At 39.0% G+C, this 18,937-nt stretch overlaps 1 protein-coding gene across 1 annotated transcript; it reads right to left on the bottom strand.

Annotated features, from left to right (window-relative positions):
• Window positions 1-3,446: 3,446 nt before the first annotated feature.
• Window positions 3,447-18,681, bottom strand: PRKRA (protein kinase, interferon-inducible double stranded RNA dependent activator). Its single transcript, XM_004674482.2, has 8 exons — window positions 18,432-18,681; window positions 17,711-17,880; window positions 15,324-15,405; window positions 13,217-13,295; window positions 12,077-12,194; window positions 10,762-10,856; window positions 5,938-6,112; window positions 3,447-4,114 (listed from the first exon to the last, which is right to left on the bottom strand). Exons 1-8 carry the CDS (start codon window positions 18,494-18,496, stop codon window positions 3,957-3,959), a joined length of 942 nt encoding a protein of 313 aa, XP_004674539.1. The 5' UTR covers window positions 18,497-18,681; the 3' UTR covers window positions 3,447-3,956.
• Between the last annotated feature and the right edge of the window lie 256 nt (window positions 18,682-18,937).

Raw genomic sequence — 18,937 nt, 5'->3', positions numbered from 1 at the left:
TTTATTCATACAGAGCTGGAGTACAAGCCAGAGGTGCAGGGGAGGTGAGAGGGTTCACCAGAGACAGAGTAAGGAGCAGAACAGGCAAACTGACGAGGTACATTGCTGAGGGGAGCAGCAGGAGTGTCAGGAGAGGTCTGCCACGCCATGTGGGTCACCTCCGGGGCCTGGGATCAAACTCGCACTGAAGTGGCTGTAGCCAGCTTGCAGTATTGAGTCCTAACCCATTGCTCCATCAAGGAGAGCCTCATTTCATCTTCTTGTCAGCAGACCCCTATACCCACTTCTACAGAGAAATAGGGACAAAATGAGAACCTGCGCAAGGGCATCACACAGGCTCAAAATATATTTCCAGAAACCACACTCCACTTTGCACACATAAAGCTTAGTATTCAGGGATCCACGAATAGGGCTTTAAAATTCCTTCTCAAGCATGTCCCTCTCCTCTACCACCTTTCACACAAACTCATTAATTCAACACCCCTTATTAGATTTCACTTATTCACATTGAAGTGTAGAAAACGTACCCCTGAACAAAGAACTATGGTGAATGGGCGGTTCATTTAATGTGTTGTGTTTCCCTTCCAGGCTAACAGACTGTGTTGTTGCCCAGTGTCTGAAAACAGTTAACTGGTGTCTTTTGTGCAGTTTTATTTTTTTTTAAGATTTATTTATTTATGAATACAGAACTGGAATACAGGCCAGACGTGCAGAGGTGGTGAAAAGATTCATCAGAGATAGAGCTGGGAGCAGAACAGGCAGATCGTGAGGTACACTGTTGAGGGGAGCAGCGGTCTGGTCAGGAGAGGTCTGTGCGCCATGTAGGTCAACTCCTGGGCAGGCGGAGATCAAACTCATGCTAAAGTGGCTTTAGCTTCTTAGTGCTGTGCTTTAAAGTGTTGTGCCACAAGGGAGGACCCCTTGTGTGCAATTTTATAGTGGTTTGCAGTGGGAGGGCTAGCTTAGAGTTTGTTATCCTATCACCCTGGAAGCCCTGACATAAGAGATGAGAAATTGAGGAATGGAGAGGTTAAGCAACTGGTCCCAAAATCACACAGCTCTGAAGTGCTGGTGCTGAATTCAAGCCCAGGAAATCTGATTCAAAGCTGCCCACTCAATTATGGCATGAAAAATGGTTTTATGTACTACATGTAAAATGTCTTGTCCAGTGTCAGGAAACATAGTTAAACCTTCAAAAAGACTGATCTTTTTTAAACCCTAAAGATCAGTATGAGTTTGTAGTCCAGTGCTTCAAAGTTGAAGATGGGCAATAGGACAGAAACATCACCATAGTATTAGTTAATATTTTTTTAAAAAGATTTATTATTTATGCTTACAAGAACGGAGGTACAGGCCAGAGGTGCAGGGGTAAGAGGACTCACCAGAGTCAGAGTGGAGAGCAGAGCAGACAGGTGTATTGAAAAACACTGCTGAGGGGAGCAGCGAGCAGGTCAGGAGAGGTCTGTCACATCATGTGGGTCACTTCCCTGACTGGCTTCAGATAGCTTCATAGTGCTGTGCTTTAACCCATTGTGCTACCAGGGAGGGCCAGTATTTTTGATTAACATTAATCTTTGCTATTTTCCTACTGCTAGCAAATGAAAATATGCTATTTGCTCAAGTCCTATTTATTTGCTTGAATAAAATATTAAATCCTAACTTTCTTTTAGTGATAAAATCTATCCACTAGAAATGAAAAGCAAAACAAAACATGAATGGGTGTTCCTATCAACTTTGGAATTTCAAATCAATAAATACTGTGCAGTAACACACCCCTCTGGCCATAAAGGAGATTGCAGTAAAATAAATGGGAAGTTCATTCTATTCCAATTCTGGAATGGGAACAATTGTAATAGATGGTATTTTAAGTGCTGAGCTCTAATTCTTAATCTACTGCCTAAATGAACTCTCATTTTTCACCATATATGCAAGTATGCCACAAAAGCAAGCTCTTCCTTGCTTTTATCCATATGCTTGAATTGTCTCTGTCTTCTGCCTTTTTTTCTGAGGTAAATCTTTTTCAAACTTCATAGCTTTTTCAAACTTCATCGTACTTTACATATCTACTCACACAAAATGAAATGGACACTTTGCTGTTATTCTTGTCAGAATCACTGCCCCTGGTGGGACCATTGCACGTGAGCCACTGTGAGGCTGATGGGTTTCCTTGAGGAACTGGAGCTCAGCATTGATCTTTGTTGCTGAACAATTAGCAGTGGGTATAGCTAGTTCTATCCTGACTGTGGAAGTCCAACCCAATGGGCTAGTCCTTAGCCTCCAAGCTCGTCACACTGGCTATTCAAATAGCAGATGCTAGATGATGCCAACAAGCCAACTCACTTCATCAGCTTCCATCTTGGGTGTTTAATGGTTGGATCAGCATGTAATATGAAGCTCTTCACATCTGGTACCCACTCATGTAACATTTCAGCTGTACTTGTCCTTACTCATCTGATCTATTTCCTCTCAGGTTCCTAACCAGTTGCCAAGTATCAACTAACTTTGGGCCACCTTCTCCACAATAGTATACCTGTGTGTATTATCCCAAATTAGGAAAGATTTTCCAGGAGGATTTCCCCTCACTAACTTGCACGTTACACTTAGTGGGGCTGTGATATCATCTCTTTGCAGTTTGCACCCATGTACTGTCCTTTCCCATCTATGAGTCAGGTTTAGGCTTTTTCCATCAACTGGCCACACAGGATCAGTAGTGATAGGTGTGAGCTGAGGATAAGGCACTGGGACATCACTGGTGGATGACATAGGAGTCTGGGCTGCCTGCTGAAGTAGCATACAGTGCCCCCAGTCCAATGTTTGGTCCCACGTGTAGTCTTCCTCTTAGCATTGCTACACAACTCTTCCCCACCTTTCTCTCTTGATGTCGCTGTTAGAACCCACTTCCTACTAGGTAGTTTTGCAACATGGCCAAGGAATGTCCCATTGTCAGGTGCTATATCGCTACCAGGGTCCAGCAGCATAGCAGGAGCTGTTTATTGAAAGGTATTTTTCTGCTACAGATGGCACCGCCTTACTCATCCTTTAAGCACTGATTATCCCTTTGAAACTCATCATAAATGTCATACAGCATCCACTGATCTTTTCCTACCATCTAAAACAGGCATAGTTGCCCATTCAGCCTACTTGGGATTTAACCTTATGTGGTTAGTAGGTACAACTAACTAGACTAGGAGCCTCAACACAAGGGGAAACAAAATACTGCACCTGATGATAGTTAACTCCCCAGAACATCTGGACAATCTGACAGGAGTGAGTTGAAATGCATCTTTAGCGTGCAAGCTTCCTAACCTAGACAACCAGAAGCAGGGAAAATATGAACAGCAGGAAGAACCTGACCTGGGGTACCTTAAACTCAGGTATCATCAAAAACAACTAAAAGAATGTAGCCACCATGAAGCCAGTAACACTAATAAAATGAACAGAACCCATTATAACAACAGCTCTTTATTACATGGATTCAAATACACAGCAGACTAATCATGTTCCCTGAAATTTAATAATCACATTCAGCAAAAGCCTGTTACTGTGTTCATCAACACTCTAATTCCTTAAATTCCTTTTATAGAGCCTCACACAATAAAGACGTTAGGCACCAGTAAGAAAGACTGTTGCTAGCAGTTTTATTTCTTCTTCATCATTACCATCATCTTCGATAATCATGCAGTTTCTTCCTTTTATGCACATGGCATTGCAAAATGGGTGCTACACTCTGCCTATGGTACAAAGTTTATAAATACAATATACCAATACAAAGTTGAAGCCATTAAAAAGAGCTTAACACAACTATTAGGAGATAATTAAATGTGGAATGTTGATGGACTCTGAAGAGACTGAGAAACCACACGCAAACTCAAACTTTATATAGCAAATGTTTTACTTGGGAAGGGGCGAAAGGGAAACTTTATGTGCTACTGAAGGGTTTTCCGTGCTGCTCAAATTTACTTTCTTTCTGCTATTATCTTTAAATACTGCAGAGCGTTGTGAGCAGCATCACTTTGTGCATTGCCACAGGAGATCCCAGAGCCATGGCAGACTGTGATGGGGCTGGTGGACAATTCGGCGAGACACTGATATTGCCCGTTGGCACTCAGTTCTTCTGTAAGGACATATTCAAACATGGTGTTAATGCCGAGGGGAGAGAGAACATATCTTTTATAAATAGTTTTTATTATTATAATATTTTTATCCCTCCATAAGTATCCATGGTCTGACATGCCACTTAATCATTACCTGTGTTATCCTTGGCAAATAAAACAAAAACCAAAGAACATTGCTCAGCTATAGCTATTATAGCTATTTTCTAACACAGCTGAGCTTCATAATCACTTGACAAAACTTTAAGGAAATAAAAACTGAGGCTGCATTGACCTGCTCAATGCGGAAATGCAGAAATTGGGGAGGCACTGTCCAGTCTTGCATTAAAAAATATAACATCCAAAGGTAATTCTGACGTACATCTTCCTTGGAGAACATCTAGGTTCTTTGGAAGGTAATTGCATAGAAGTTTGCCAAAATAACTGTGGCTTTTAGATGGCTGTTCTAGATTTATAATCACTATTTTGTTTGCAAAATTAGTAAGGAATTTTTCAAAGGCATCATTAGTTCATAATCTAAAAAAAAATCTCAGGTTTCCTTGTTTTTCGAGACTCAGTCTTCCTTAGTCTTATTTATGGCATGACTTATTCAGTTGAGTTTCAAACATGGAAACAGTATGGATACTTAATAAATATTTACTGAATGGTCTCTCATGAGTTATCTTTGCTAAGTTTTTGTCTGCATGACATTCCCAGGTTCTGTGTCAATCTCTGTATACCCATCATGCACACATAAATACAAATTGCTCAGCTTTTTAAGCTGAATTTAAAAAATCCATCTGACTTGTTTTCCAATCTGTTTGCAGCTACATAAATGAATAAGAGCTAGAAAAAATATAGAAGATGATAGTTGGGCTGGGATAAACCTGTAAATTGAATTGTCACCATTCATCCCTCAGAATGAATACGAGGTGACATGAAGAGACTGCATCTCACAAACCTGCTACTTGTTCTAGATATGTGGGTGTCTTTTGGTCAAGCTGCCTATCAGAGCTAGTTCAACAGACAGTGTGTCTGCTAGGATTCTTCACTTAATCTGGCTCTACCACTGACTAGCTAAGTGGTCTTGGACAAGTTTCTCAAACTTAACACACAAAGGTAAATATATGATAACAGACCTTATTTCACAAGGTTACTCTGAGAATTCAGTAAGTTGATACATGTAATGTCCTTAGAACACAGCAAACTATAAATCTTAGCTATTGCTGCCTTTACTGTTGTGACCATGTAGATATTAGCTGTTACCCATAAGAATGGGACAGCTCAGTTATACATGCTACTGCTCTGGTAGTTACATGTAGTCAGAATTTCTTATGAATAAAATAAACTAAGAAGTTTAATTTCTCAAACATTTAAAAAAGAAACTTGTGAAATAAAAGATGCAGTAGTTATTTTCAAACAATAATTTTCTTATTAACCATCAGTATTACTTGTATTTCTTTTTTTTCTTTTAGAGATTTATTTATTTATGCACACAGAACTGGGGTACAAGTCAGAGGTGCAGGAGCAGTGAGAGGATTCAACAGAGACAGGGAGGGGAAAAGAATAGGCTTACTGACAAAGTACACTGCTGAGGGGAACAGTGGGCAGGCCAGGAGAGGTCTGCCACTCCATGTGGGTCACCTCAAGGGCGGGGATTGAACTCATGCTGAAGCAGCTGTGTCCTAACCCACTGAGCCACCAGGGAGGGCCCACTTGTATTTCTTATTCTGATTGTATATACATTAGTTATCATACCAAACATTAAAAACTGGTTCAGTGAACTTGTATTTCTCAGAAGAGGAAAGTTGTTCTGAGATAATACCAAAGGAAAAATAAATCATACCTATATCCAAATATGTTATATTAAATCCTTGTTCCTTGGCAATTTCACTAAGCAGCTGGATATAATCTGTATTTGGGATACTAAGGAGGCTTCTTTTCAATAAGTTGATCTTTTCACCTGGAGAATTCCTCAAGGAATGCCAAGTACATCCTAAAGAATGTCCCACTACATTGGTCTGAAAAACAGAAATAGAAATTAATACTCTTAACTAGGATAGGGTTCCAAAACTGTTATTATTAAAAGTACTTATATGTCCGCTTACGGAGCATTTTCTCTGTTACTTAAATTTTTCCTATCAAATTCTCCTTTAGGGTATTAGCAGAATTTTATAGGAAACCAAAGTTTTAGGGTAAATTTTAGGTTTGTAGTGGGAAGTCTGCATGTGTGTGGTGTTAGGTTAACTGTGGACATATTCAGGTTAATTATAGACATATTAATTCTAAGTAGGAACTGGTTGAGTCTCATGGTGATGGGAGAAGAGGAATCTGTTTTGAGACCTCAGTTGCCTACCAATTTTGGTTATTTTGAAGCAGCAACATTTTTCTCAATGCACATGCAATTTAGATTTTAAAGATGATAGCCACCAGCTGGCCTCATAGACATTTTCAATTTTTGTTTCCTTAGCTTGCTGTTCCTGCTGAGTTTATTCAACAGTACATAGCTTTAGTAACCATAAAATAACTTATTAAGTAAATTGTCTAAAAAATAAAGCTCACTGTTAATTTTTCCTCCCCTTCCCATCTCCACAGAGCAAGGATACAGTTCTAAAAGAATTCTGACTTTTTTCATTATGCAACATGAACCACACTTGACAAAGAAGTAATGACTCCAAATTAGTGAGCCTTGCTCTGAGCGGTATCTGCTGGCATTGTGCTAAAGTGCACTTATCAGAAAGTGTACACTGCTCAACTTTTTCCCCATTGCAAACTCAATTATATGTACATAATTTAGATTTTGTTTTCATATTTTTGCACTTTTACTTTTTGCAGATTAACCCATCTGTAAGATGACTGACCTGATCTTTGCCTAATCCAGTGAATGTTAGAGAGTACTTGCTGTCACTATAAATGTAAATCTTAAAAGGGAGGATGTGAAAATAAAGGGCTGACATTTAAAGTCATATTTAAAAAATATCACCAAATCTATTTGAAAATAAGTCAATTCATGTTATACCACAATTTGGGGGCCTTTACGGTTTCTCCTTTCAAAACACATTTCTGAATGTATGAAAAGTATCAGTTTCCCCCTCACAATAGTATGTTTTTTTGGCCTATCAGTAGTAACTAAAGGGATACTTTTTCTTTGAAACAACAGTGCAATAGTGGTATAATCCATTGGGTTTTATGTATTTATTTCGTTCAGTTTAATTGTTGACACGTTTTCAAATGGTAGACATTACTTGTTTTATATATGATATGTTGCAGCTTAAAATTATGTTACTATATATTGACATAACTATAGATTTGGTGCTTCGCAAAAAATAGTACTTATTAGGCAGTCATATTTAATAATTTATAACATGTTTAAATGGGTATCATTTGGTTAACTTTAAAATTTAATTAGATAAGACAAGTATACACATAAAAAATGTCATAAGAAAATATAGAAGCTAGAAGTGTTTAGAAATACTTTTATATAGTACAAAAATCTCTCAGCTGAGTTTTGTGATGATCATAAGACATAAGATATTTAAGAGCACTGTAAACAGACCTGCAAAGAATTAGATCTAATGGAACAATTTAAATTAAAATACAGAGCAAATTCCATCTCTTTATTATTTTAATATTAAATACCAATCATTATAAGCAGAAAATATACTATAAAAAAGTTGAAATGTGCAAGCTGCATTTAAGAGGAAGTCATTCAAGTGAATGCCAGGATGTTGGTAAGTCTTTATCAGGCTTATTTTAGACCCACATGAGCTTTTTAGGGTTTGTTTCTTTCTCCCCTTTTTCTTACTTTTATTCTCCCCTAACTCTGTCCTCTTTATTATAGTTTTCAGAATATTTTACATTTCCATGTTAATTTATGATATTTATTTCCATGTGAGTTAAGATATTCAAATTTTTTTTTTCTGTATTGTTCTAAACAAAACAAACAAAAATGCTCAAAAACCAAAACCCCACACAATTGCTCTCTGACATAAGGGAAACTATCCTTATTCTTTCTTTATTGAACAGACGTTAAGGGACTTTTAAAAATCACAGGAATGACCATGTTGTAGCATTTACTAAATAGAATTTTACATTCTATTTACATCCTTTTTAACTCATTGACACATTAAAAAAAATACACACAGCAAGAACAAATATATAATGAAGAATAGTCACTTTTCTTCACCACCCCTTCCTCGAAGACCTCCGTTCCACTCCCTGGAGGACCAGTTTGTAACCCCACTTTCTATATGCGTCCTTTTTGGTGTTCTTGGTTATTGAGAATATTTATTTCCAAATACACTTAATAAGACTGTCATCAAATCTAAATAGATTTTGACTGAGACTGCATTTTGTTTTTATATATTTTCAATACTGAGTCTTCATATTGCAAATAGAGGCAACTCTACATTTATTTAATTTCTGTTATATCCCTTGTTGTAAAGTTTTCCTCATGAGTCTTTTTAAAGTGTATTTTCCAGACGGTTAACTCTCTTTTCTATTACTAAAACTATATTCCACGTCTTAATATTTGTAAATAGGAAAACTGATTTTTTCTAGTATGTTTTTACAGGATTTACCTATTTTGGTATAAAGTAGCCCACATTATCAGGCTTCATAAGTTTTGCTAGTCAAACAGTCACATGACAAAAAATCAGATAGAGAATTATAAAAGCAACAATGCTGGCCTTGTTCCACCCCCACTTTTTAGTCACTTTTCTAGAAGCAATAATTGTTAACCTTCTATTTTTTTTAAAAAAATATTTATCTGTGCATACAGAACTGGGGTACAGAGGTGCAGGGGCAGTGAGAGGAATCACCAGAGACAGAGTGGGGAGTAGAACAGGCTGACTAAGTACATGGCTGAGAGGAGCAGCAGGCGGGTCAGGAGAGGTCTGCCACGCCATGTGGATGACTTCGGGGGAAGGAATCAAAAGCACACTTAAGTGGCTGTGGCTCTCTTGTAGTGTTGTGCTTTAACCTGCTGCACCACCAGGGAGGGCCCTTTAACCTTCTATTTTTTTTTTTTGTTTGTTTAACCTTCTATTCTTAATTATTCTGGTGATACTCTAAGTAATATGAGAAAGTTACTGATTTTGATTTTATCATCAGTTATCCTGATAAATTCTCTTGAGAGAATATGCTAGGAGTTTTTCTCCAGGGCTTTACAGGTCTACAACCATATCATTTCAGCTTAATGATCACTTTTATCTATTTTTATTTCCAACTTCTGATTATTTTTCTTATCCAGCTACTCTGGTTGGTACCTTAAGGACAAGATTTAAAAAAAAAAAAAGATAATAGTGGACATCCTTATTTTATTTTTGAAATTAATGGGGATGAATGTAATCTGTAAGCACAAGCTTGATTTTTTTCAAGCATATATTTTGATCCTAACATGGGTATTTTAGAAGTGTTTCTCTGATTTACTAATCTTGAAATACCCATGCATTTCTAAAACAAACCTTCCCCGCCATGTTGACATATTGTTCATTTAATTTCTATTGGATATGAAGATGTTTCAACATTAGGGAGATTAATCCATAATTTTTTCCAATGGGATTCGAAACTGTCGGGTCTTGGTGTGTTAGATTTGTTTTTGAGAGTATAAAAGCTTCTCTTATATATATTGTCCAGAAGAGTTTAAATAGCATTGGAATTGCTCTCTTCCTCGATTTAACAGAATTTAACTGTAAACTTATGGACTTTGTGATTTTAGTGGCACTTGAGATCTAATTTTAAAGATTTCTTTTTTTATGCACACAGAACTGGGGTACGGGCCAGAGGTGCAGGGGTGGTGAAAGGACTTACCAAAGACTGAGTGGGGAGCAGAGCAGGCAGATCAACAAAGTATACTACTGAGGGGAGCAGCGGGCAAGACAGGAGAGGTCTGCTGTACCATGTATCGCCTCTGGGGCTCAGGATCAAACTTGCACTGAAGTGGTTGCCGCTAGCTTGCAGTGCTGTGTCCTAACCCTTTGTGCCATCAGGGAGGGCCCGGTGATCTGCTTTTAAAAGAAGTGAGTGTAGGCCCTCCCTGGTGGTGCAGCTGGTTAAAGCACTGCCCTAAGAAGCTTAAGCCACTTCTGCATGAGTTTGATCCCCGCCTGTCTCTGAGGAGATCCACATGGGGAGGCAGACCTCTCCTGACCCGCCCGCTGCTCCCCTCAGCAGTGTACTTTGTCGATCTGCCTGTTCTGCTCCCCACTCTGTTCCTGGTGAATCCTCACCCTCTGCCATCTCTGGCCTGTACCCCAGTTCTGTATAAATAAATAAATCTTTTTAAAAAAAGAGTGTAAAGGTTTTTTTTTTTTTAATAAGGTAATACTAACATTATATTACTTATTTGTGTACAGTCTGGTTTTGTCTGGATGAAGGAGCCCTTATTTTATCATAAACTCAGGGAAGACACTGCTAAAGTCCTCACTTTTCATTTCCTAGCTAAAATACGTTTCAAATAATTGTTCCCCAAGTTCACTTACCTGGTCACACCTGTGTCCCTGGCTTACAAATAGGATGCAACTAATATAGGGTAGCATACACCAGAACAATGAAGAGACTATAAAGAAAATTGCAACTCCCAAGCATGTACACAAGAAATCAAGGGAAACTTCCTACAGCAGGACATGCTTAATCACATTAACATCATAGCTGTAAGATCATTACTCACTAAAGAAATGTGGTTCTCTGGAGAAATATTACTGAATTTGGCAAGAAATTTCTCAGCAGCATTTCTCTTGGCTTGTTTTTTTGATGCCCCCTTCCCTAAATAAACAGAAATAGTAATTTAGAAAAGGAGTTAGTGACCATAAAGGATGATAAAATGCATAAAGTATTGGGTTTAATCAGAGAACAACCTCATGATTTTATTCCTGGTTTTATGCTCATGGTTTTACTGACTTGACATATTTTTTTGTTGTGCTTTATATAGTTATTAATTCTAACATTTCTGAAGGCATTTCTTTTAACAGTTTTTCTTTAATCTTAAGTTAATTTCAATATAATATTAAATTATAATGTTTTTCTTTGACAGCTATATTTCCCTATAACCAACTTAGTGAACTATATTTAGTTTCTTTAGGATCAAATATTCACATTTAATCAAGATATGTTTGAATTACTCCCTTATCTCTCAATGCCTATTTTTATTTACCATCTCTTAAAACTGACTACCATGTGGAATTTGTTTAACATGAATAAGGCTTAGGAATGCTAAAGTTCAAAGCCATCTATTTCCATGCTTTTGTCTAAAACTTTTAAAAACTGAGGCTCAAGGAGATGAAGTAATTTATCTAACCTTACCAATCAAGCACTGCATCAAAAACAGAAATTGAGGTCCTTGCTTCTGCACCAGCTCAGGCTACCTCTCTGTTATTTATTATTTGAAACTAATATCTAGCCAAGGTATAGTTACATTTCAAGCCACTGGAAAGATGGCAAAAATATGTATGAGGAGTTAAAATAGGAATTCCCATTAGATCTTTTTCAAGTGCCTAGTTTTTTCTCTAAGTTTATGGTCTTTAAAACATAGAACACACTATAATTCAAAAGGATAATTTCTACTTTATTTTTATCTTACTGCAATATTTTTTTATCATTTGGCCTCCACTTATTATTTTGTTTTCAAATGTAATCTATTCCTATCTTTAGAATAGCTACTAAGACTAAGTGATGTATTAATTTTTCCAAAACAAGTTTTTTAAAAGTCATTTATCCACCATGAAGACTACCTAAAGATCCATTATTTTTTTCTATTAACCATGATTTTTATAAATGTCAAATTATGATGTAAAAGTTATCTTAAGCCAAATATTTACACTTAAATTCAACTGCAGAAAAATGAGACAGTAGAATAGCAGATTGTCAAATTTTTCTCCATAGAAATATCTGAAAAGATATCACCACAGGTAGCTCTGTGGTGATATCATCATCTGAAAATATTTCCAATGTCTTCAACTGTGTGAAAATAAAAAAGAAATAAGTACCAGTCTCCATAAATGACTCTAGCCTGCAAATTGTAGTATATTCTCTCTTATGAGCAGGTCCTCCCTCCTGGGAAAGAGTATATTCAGGAAGTCTCCAGCCATGATGAATAGCCAATTCCTATTAAATCAACAGTAATTCTTAATAGTAATAATAGTAATTTTATTATAATGGTTCAATCATATGAATGATACTCTTTCATGATTTTGATTTTCTAATTATATATTTGAAAAGAATGATATTCTGCAAAGAAAAAATGAGGACTGACCTCATTTGTTTCCCAAAGATATACTTGCATTTTACATTTTATAAGATTATAGTACTGAAGTTGACACTGTTTTCTGCTCTGAATGGTGTTTTCCTATTAGCCACAGTTAACTGATATCAATCAGATAGAAAGACCCTCTTTGGGAACATCAGAGAGATCAATCACAGTTCTCCCATCATTAGTTCCTAAAGCCTCCCCCTCTAAGCTTTATGCTTCCACACCTGTAGCTGGCCAACCACTTCATTTAATTAAAAGCAAATGACAGCAGAGATAGCAACCAAATAGACTTGGATGCTGTTAAAGAAGGAGGGGGAAAATAACTACAGAAGAAGTCACACAGCACAAAAGAGACCAAAAGACTAGTTGGATAACAGGTAGGGGAGTTGTCCAACAGAGCACATGGATAATTTGCAAGAAGGATATTCTGCATGCTGAAATTCAAAGCTGAATATATTTTTTCTGTAGAATAAGCAAATAAACAGACTACTTCCCTTTTCTTGAGTTAGGTTACCCGGCTTGGGTCCTTTTAAAAGTCTTCTGTTTCAACAGAAGTAGAAAGGTTTGTCACAGCGTGGCAAGAAATATTCTTAAAGTATAAAACACTCTACCCATGTGCACTGAGGTCCTCTTGATCTCAAATGAGAACTCCACAAACCAAAGGCAGATACTGTATATGGAAGAATATCCAAAATGTAAATAAATAGAAAAATCACTTCAAGTTAGCATTGTAATAACTAATGATAACTTGAAAAAAATAATATACTGTCTTATCTTTAACATATTAATTCCTTGTCTCAGCCCCTGTGATACTATCAATTTATGACATCTTTCTCCAGTAACAAAATGTTAAGTGTGACAAGTCTAATGTACTCACCTGTAATGAGCCAATAGGATTAAGCTGGTTCTTTGGTTGCTTGGAAGGGTCAGGCATTAAGGGGTCAGGAACTGCAAAGCTAAACATTTTAAAAACATTATAAAGCAAGATAATTTCTCCACAGTTTTAAACAAATTGCCAGCATTTCTATTTAACCCTCTATGCCTCTGCCCTTGCTGCTCATTCCACATGTAAAGTCCTTCCCTCTCATCTCTTCTATGATGATCTGGTCTGTCTACTATACAAGGTATATAGGTATAGAGCTCAAATGCCACTTAAGCTATGAAGTCTATCCTTGCACCCAAGTGGTATAGAATTTCTCCCTCCTTTATGCCATTCTCATACTTGGCTTAACCCTTTCTTCAGGAAACAATGTTGCTATGAATATATATTCTTACAAATATATCCTTCACCCTAATGCAGCTGTCCCCACCCCCCTTCAAATTGATGGGGATTTTAAGATCTATGAATTACTTACCTTTATATGCCCTGCAGGTTCAATAAAAATTATTTAAACAAAGCATACTACTGTTACAACTACATATGAAAGGTAAGGCTAACTAGTCAAGAATTTAGCTTAACAATGTGACTAATACAAATCATAAATTGTTTTCATTCAGGAACTGTGGAAGAAAGATCTGTTTGATCTGTTAGGTTCAGTGCTAGGGTATTCTCCTAATGTTTATATGTATTCTGCATAAAAAAGATGCCTGCATGAGTCTGGTTTCAGCCTGTGAGGATTATGATTGCAGAAAATGAGAAGAATCTCTTCTACGTACTTGGAAATTACTAGTTACTTGGGAGTTCGGTGCTTAACACTAAGCCGCATTCCAAGGTTACTACCACCAAAGCAACTGAAGAGTCATTTCTTCCCTGATTAATGAGGTTTAGTTACTGCCACTTCCTCAAGATTCTTATCCAACTTCCAGAATTTGAATCTTTATATAGGCTAATAAAATACAAATATTCACTTACAATGATGCATGCTGCAGCTACCCAAATAAATGTGATGAAGCGAGAAAGTCTCTGTATTAATTAAATCAGCCTACTTTACACCTGATTACAGCTTAGTAATTCCCATTTTATCTGTCAAGAAGCACAAATATATAATAGTTAGTTAGCCTTTTTTGCTGACAAAGTACCCAAGTGCATAAAGGACATTCTGTACACTCATTTTTACGAATATACACAATATTTTGGGCTGCACAACAATAGCGTGGCATCACTAGCAGGGGGAAATCTAACACCTGCCACACCACTTAACATGAAAGCTAGTATAAATCAATTATAACTGATGACCTGGAGAGTCAAGCATCATTTTGTGAGATCCAAAGCTTGTTACTGGTTAGTTTGAAACTTCCAAAATGGCTCAGAGTGACTTAGAAAAAGGAGCAGAGCTGCATGAGAACCTCAATAATCCTAAGTCCTGCTGTGGCTGAGGAACAAAAAGCCTGTTCTGAATTCCCAGAGCACTCTGCTAGATACTATGAGCAGATTATCCCAGATTGTACTCCAAAATATCTAAGTGCATGTAGAGAAGAATTTGAAGCATGCCAGGCCCCAGAATATACCCCTCGCGAAATAAAGGACGCCCCTTATGACATCAGATGCTTTAGAACTGCTATACCTTCAGAAAGCACCTAAAGTAGAGCAAATTTATTTTGGACAAATATATCAGGAGTTAACATCCCACTGAAATATCCTCTTACATCTGTATACATTCCCTTTGTTTCCTTCTTCCAAGCTGGAATTCCTAAACAAGTACTTTTAGATGACCTATTGCTACTTTACACTTTATTTTGTCAATGTAGAAACAACACCATCTTACACAGTCGCCAGAAAATTCTGGCTTTCTACTGCTGCACCCTATCTGAGGAGAAGTGGGGAGATTAATTCATGAGAATCTTCATTTAATAGTTAATTGCTGGTTCTAATTTCTTAAGAATAAGGTTTTCTTTAATGGATAGCAGGTTTTTACAAAGAACAAATTCTAGAGCTAGATACTAACAACTGTTTACTTTGTGGCTTTTGTGAGCATGTCCAAACTTTTAATCTTACCTCATTCATGATATTTTTGAGCTGCAGAATACAAAGAAATTTAGCTCACCAAATACTTGCATTGGCTTTCAAAATGTTTATGGCAGCCTCTGCAGCTCTATGTTTCGCCAGCTTCTTACTTGTACCTTCACCTGAATTAAGGTAAAAAAAAAAAATTGTATAGATGTTATATTGTCAAAATGTGAGGCTTGTACAGATGACTTTATAATACAAAGTCACTACAGAATTTATATACTTATACTCATTCAATACAAATATACATTATACTTATATACTCGTTAAATACAAATATACCCTCATAGTTACACACTATGAGAGTCACCACATGAAATTAATACATTAAAAATCACAATTTAAAGTTTCATATATTTAAGTTTATGCATGTTTATATAAAAATACTTATTTCTCTCTTATGGGTTTACCACATAAAATGGTAATGAAGTAGACCAGTGATACACACCTCTGGAAAAAAAATCGCAATTTGGTATTTTATTTTTCCCTTATTCCTAGAGGAAGAAAATTCTTCTGTAGCAAAAAGTTTTCTTGGGCTCTCCCTGGTGGCGCAGCAGGTTAAAGCATAGCACTAAAAAGCTAAAGCCACTGCAGCATGAGTTTGATCCCAGCCCCAGAGGTGATCCAGATGGTGCAGCAGACCTCTCCTGACCTGCCCGCTGCTCCCCTCAGCAGTGTACTTGTCGATCTGCCTGTTCTGCTCCCCACTCTGTCTCTCTGGTGAATCCTCTCACTGCCCCTGCACCTCTCGCCTGTACCCCAGTTCTGTATGCATAAATAAATAAATCTTTAAAAAAAAGTTTTCTTTAAGGGAGTTACTTATACCAATAGTGACCACAAAAGGTGCACAACTTTACTCAACTGGTCCATCCTACTCTGGATGAAACCTATTGTTTGGCTAAGCTGCCACTGCCTACAAGTTGAGTAGAATGGAGAATGTTTCCTTTGGGAAGAAAGTGAGAGCTTCTGTTATGCATGTTCCATCTCCCTAGGTGGGTAGCGAAGAGGGATAATGGCCAGACCTGATTAGGCACTGAGATTGATGTCTAAATTTCAGTGATCAGTCACACATGGCATTTTTCTTTCTGAGTGCGAATTAGGTGTTGAGAACCCTGTGGAAGTGGTCTCAAACCAGATGTCCAGTGCTCTGTGTGGAGGAAACAAAAGGCACTTGGAATAAGTTTCAAGTGTGACCTTCAAGAATCAGAGGACACACATTATCAAAAGGTACTCTTTTATACAGCAGAGAACAGTCTCTGCCTTGAAAGATAATATAGCCTAGTATGGGCTTTTGCCTATAAAGAAGCTTCAAGGCAAAAGTGGACTTCAGATTTCCGGGGATACAAACAAGTAACTTTAGGTTATCAGGTGGTGGATCTTCAGCATTCCTGAACATTTTTATTGGCAGTATTTCAAACTAAATTTAATATCCACTATTTTTTGTGCTTATAACTAACAGGCAATAAAATATCTATATCTACAAATGGGCAATTCAATTATTTGCATAAACTTACAAGATAATAAGGTATGATTCTAAATTCTGAATTCTATCTCTGCTCTGTGATACTGGGCATATAATTCATGATCTCTCCAAATCTGTTTCCTTATGTATAAGAAAGGGGATAATGTTTTATTAAAATACCTGTATAGGTCGTCCCTGGTGGCACAGCGGGTTAAAGCACAGCACTAAGAAGCTAAAGCCACTTCAACATGAGTTCCATCCCCACCCTGGAGGGGACCCACATGGTGCAGCAGACTTCTCCTGACCCACCCCCTGCTGGCCTCAGCAATGTTCTTTGTCAGTTCTGTCCTGCTCCCCACTCTGTCTCTGGTGAATCCTCTCACTGCCCCTGCATCTCTGGCCTGTACCCCAGTTCTGTATGCATAAATAAATGAATCTTTTAAAAAAAGCTTGTATAGTTTCACAAACTGTAGAATCTAGCATATATTAAGCAATGTACTGTATTTGAGCCTCTGACTCCATCATTTTGCTTAGATTAAGAGTGATGTTTTACCGGCCCAAAGTGCCAAATGGTGTGTTCAGAGAGCCGAGACTTAGAAAGTTTTCAGATCATGCCTCCCCACCCAGCCATCTGTGATTACCTAAGAAGCTCTGAAATCTGATAGCCCCTACTAATCCAATGCTGCTCCAAGAACTTTTTCTGCTTCTCCTTAAATCTAGGAACAGCCCTAGGATCCCTAAAGTATGCTTCTGAGCTTCTCTTGTTGTCTGGGGAAGAGAAAATTAGGCAAAGAGTCCAATAAAGTTGGTCTCAGTGACCTCAGATCAGACATCTCAGTTTCAAGTGCCAGCTCCTACCAGCTGCCTCTGGTAAAAAAAGGGCATTTCTTGGAATAGAAAAGTAATGTCAAGTCTTGACAGCAAACTGAGCGTGGTCAATAGGGTTAACTGTGCATACAGACCTGTGCAGGTTATGTCACCAACGGTAACTCTGAAGGTGAAAGTGGGCACATGTATTTGCACATCGGATCGTTCACACTCATATACCGGGATGTTCTTGGTCTTCATGCCATATTCGTGTAATACCTGAATCGGCGTTTTCCCTGGCTTAGCTGTAATCATCTTCCCCAGACTGCAAGAACCAGAAAGAGGTGTGCATTGTGTGCATGCCAAAGCGGGAAGGAACCAGAATTTCAGAAGCCAGTTTTGACAGCTGCCAAGGGCGCCAGGGAGGTAGTGAAAGCTCCCCAGTGGCCAGAGCCAGAGCTGGCAGGCGAGGGACGCCAGTCTCTCAGCCCCAATGCGGCGGGTTTTTGGGAGGGTTAAAGGAGTCTTAAGGGAGATAACTGAAATGCGGGTAGGTAGGATTCTCAGAATAGGGAGGTCACCCGTGTTGTAATCTCTCTGGACAAAGTCCACAAAGCTCTTTCCCACGGACTCGCCACCTCTGCCCACCCAACATCCCAGGCAGAAAGAGGGGCGGGGCCAGGCCGCAGACCCCAGCCCGAGAGCCGTCGGGAGGGCGGGGCCGAGAGCCGACAGTCCCCTGCAGCAGCGGGGGCGGGGACGCCTGGAAGGGGCTTTACCCAGAATGCCGCTGGAGAACCGGCTCCCTCGCCCCCGCCTCCCTTACCCCACCACTCCCGGCCCAGCCAGAGTCCGCCCCTACTGCCCAATGCTGACCTGAAGGTCCCGCTGTCCTCGCGCTCTAGTGGCGGGGCCACGACGCGATGCCTGCTCTGGGACATGGTGAGAAGGGACGGTTCGGCGGCGGGAGGAAGGGCGGTGTGGAGCGACGTCTTCGCCCCCCGTGTCGGCCGGTCCCCGAGAGGAGCGCGCCAGTGCCGCCGCCGCCGCCACCGCCTCCTCCTCCCTCTCTCCTCCCCGCCTGCGTCCCTCTTGCGAAGGGTCGGGCGGGGGCGGAGGCGGAGCCTCGGTGGTGCAACGCCAGCCCCCGGCTCCCGGCCACGCCCCTCGGCCCAGGTTCCGGGCCCTTGTCTTTAGATGGCTCCGCCCACCTAGGGGTGTGTCTTCTCAGCGCCCCGCCCCGTTTCCCCTGGCCCCTGCCTTTTCTGGCAGCCCCTGCGCTTTTCAGCTACTGTTTGTGCCTTGCAATTGGCTCCCAGGCTTCTGGGCGACTGATCTTGTGGCCTTGTGCCCACAATTCTGTGCCTTTTAAATGATGCCGT

This window comes from Condylura cristata, unplaced genomic scaffold (assembly GCF_000260355.1).
Source record: "Condylura cristata isolate star-nosed mole 26May11 unplaced genomic scaffold, ConCri1.0 scaffold00002, whole genome shotgun sequence".
Taxonomy (NCBI): domain Eukaryota; kingdom Metazoa; phylum Chordata; class Mammalia; order Eulipotyphla; family Talpidae; genus Condylura; species Condylura cristata.
The sequence above is the reverse complement of the archived record's forward strand: the minus strand, read 5'-3'. Positions and strand labels throughout refer to the sequence as shown.

Bases quoted from the DNA above. Each gene is read 5' to 3' on its own strand.
- PRKRA (XM_004674482.2), bottom strand. From the start codon at position 18,496: ATGTCCCAGAGCAGGCATCGCGTCGTGGCCCCGCCACTAGAGCGCGAG. The intron at 15,406-17,710 runs GTCTGTATGCAC...ACCTTAATTCAG, and splicing joins TGGTGACATAACCTGCACAG to GTGAAGGTACAAGTAAGAAG. The intron at 12,195-13,216 runs GTGAGTACATTA...TTGATTTAATAG, and splicing joins ATCCTATTGGCTCATTACAG to GAATTGGCTATTCATCATGG.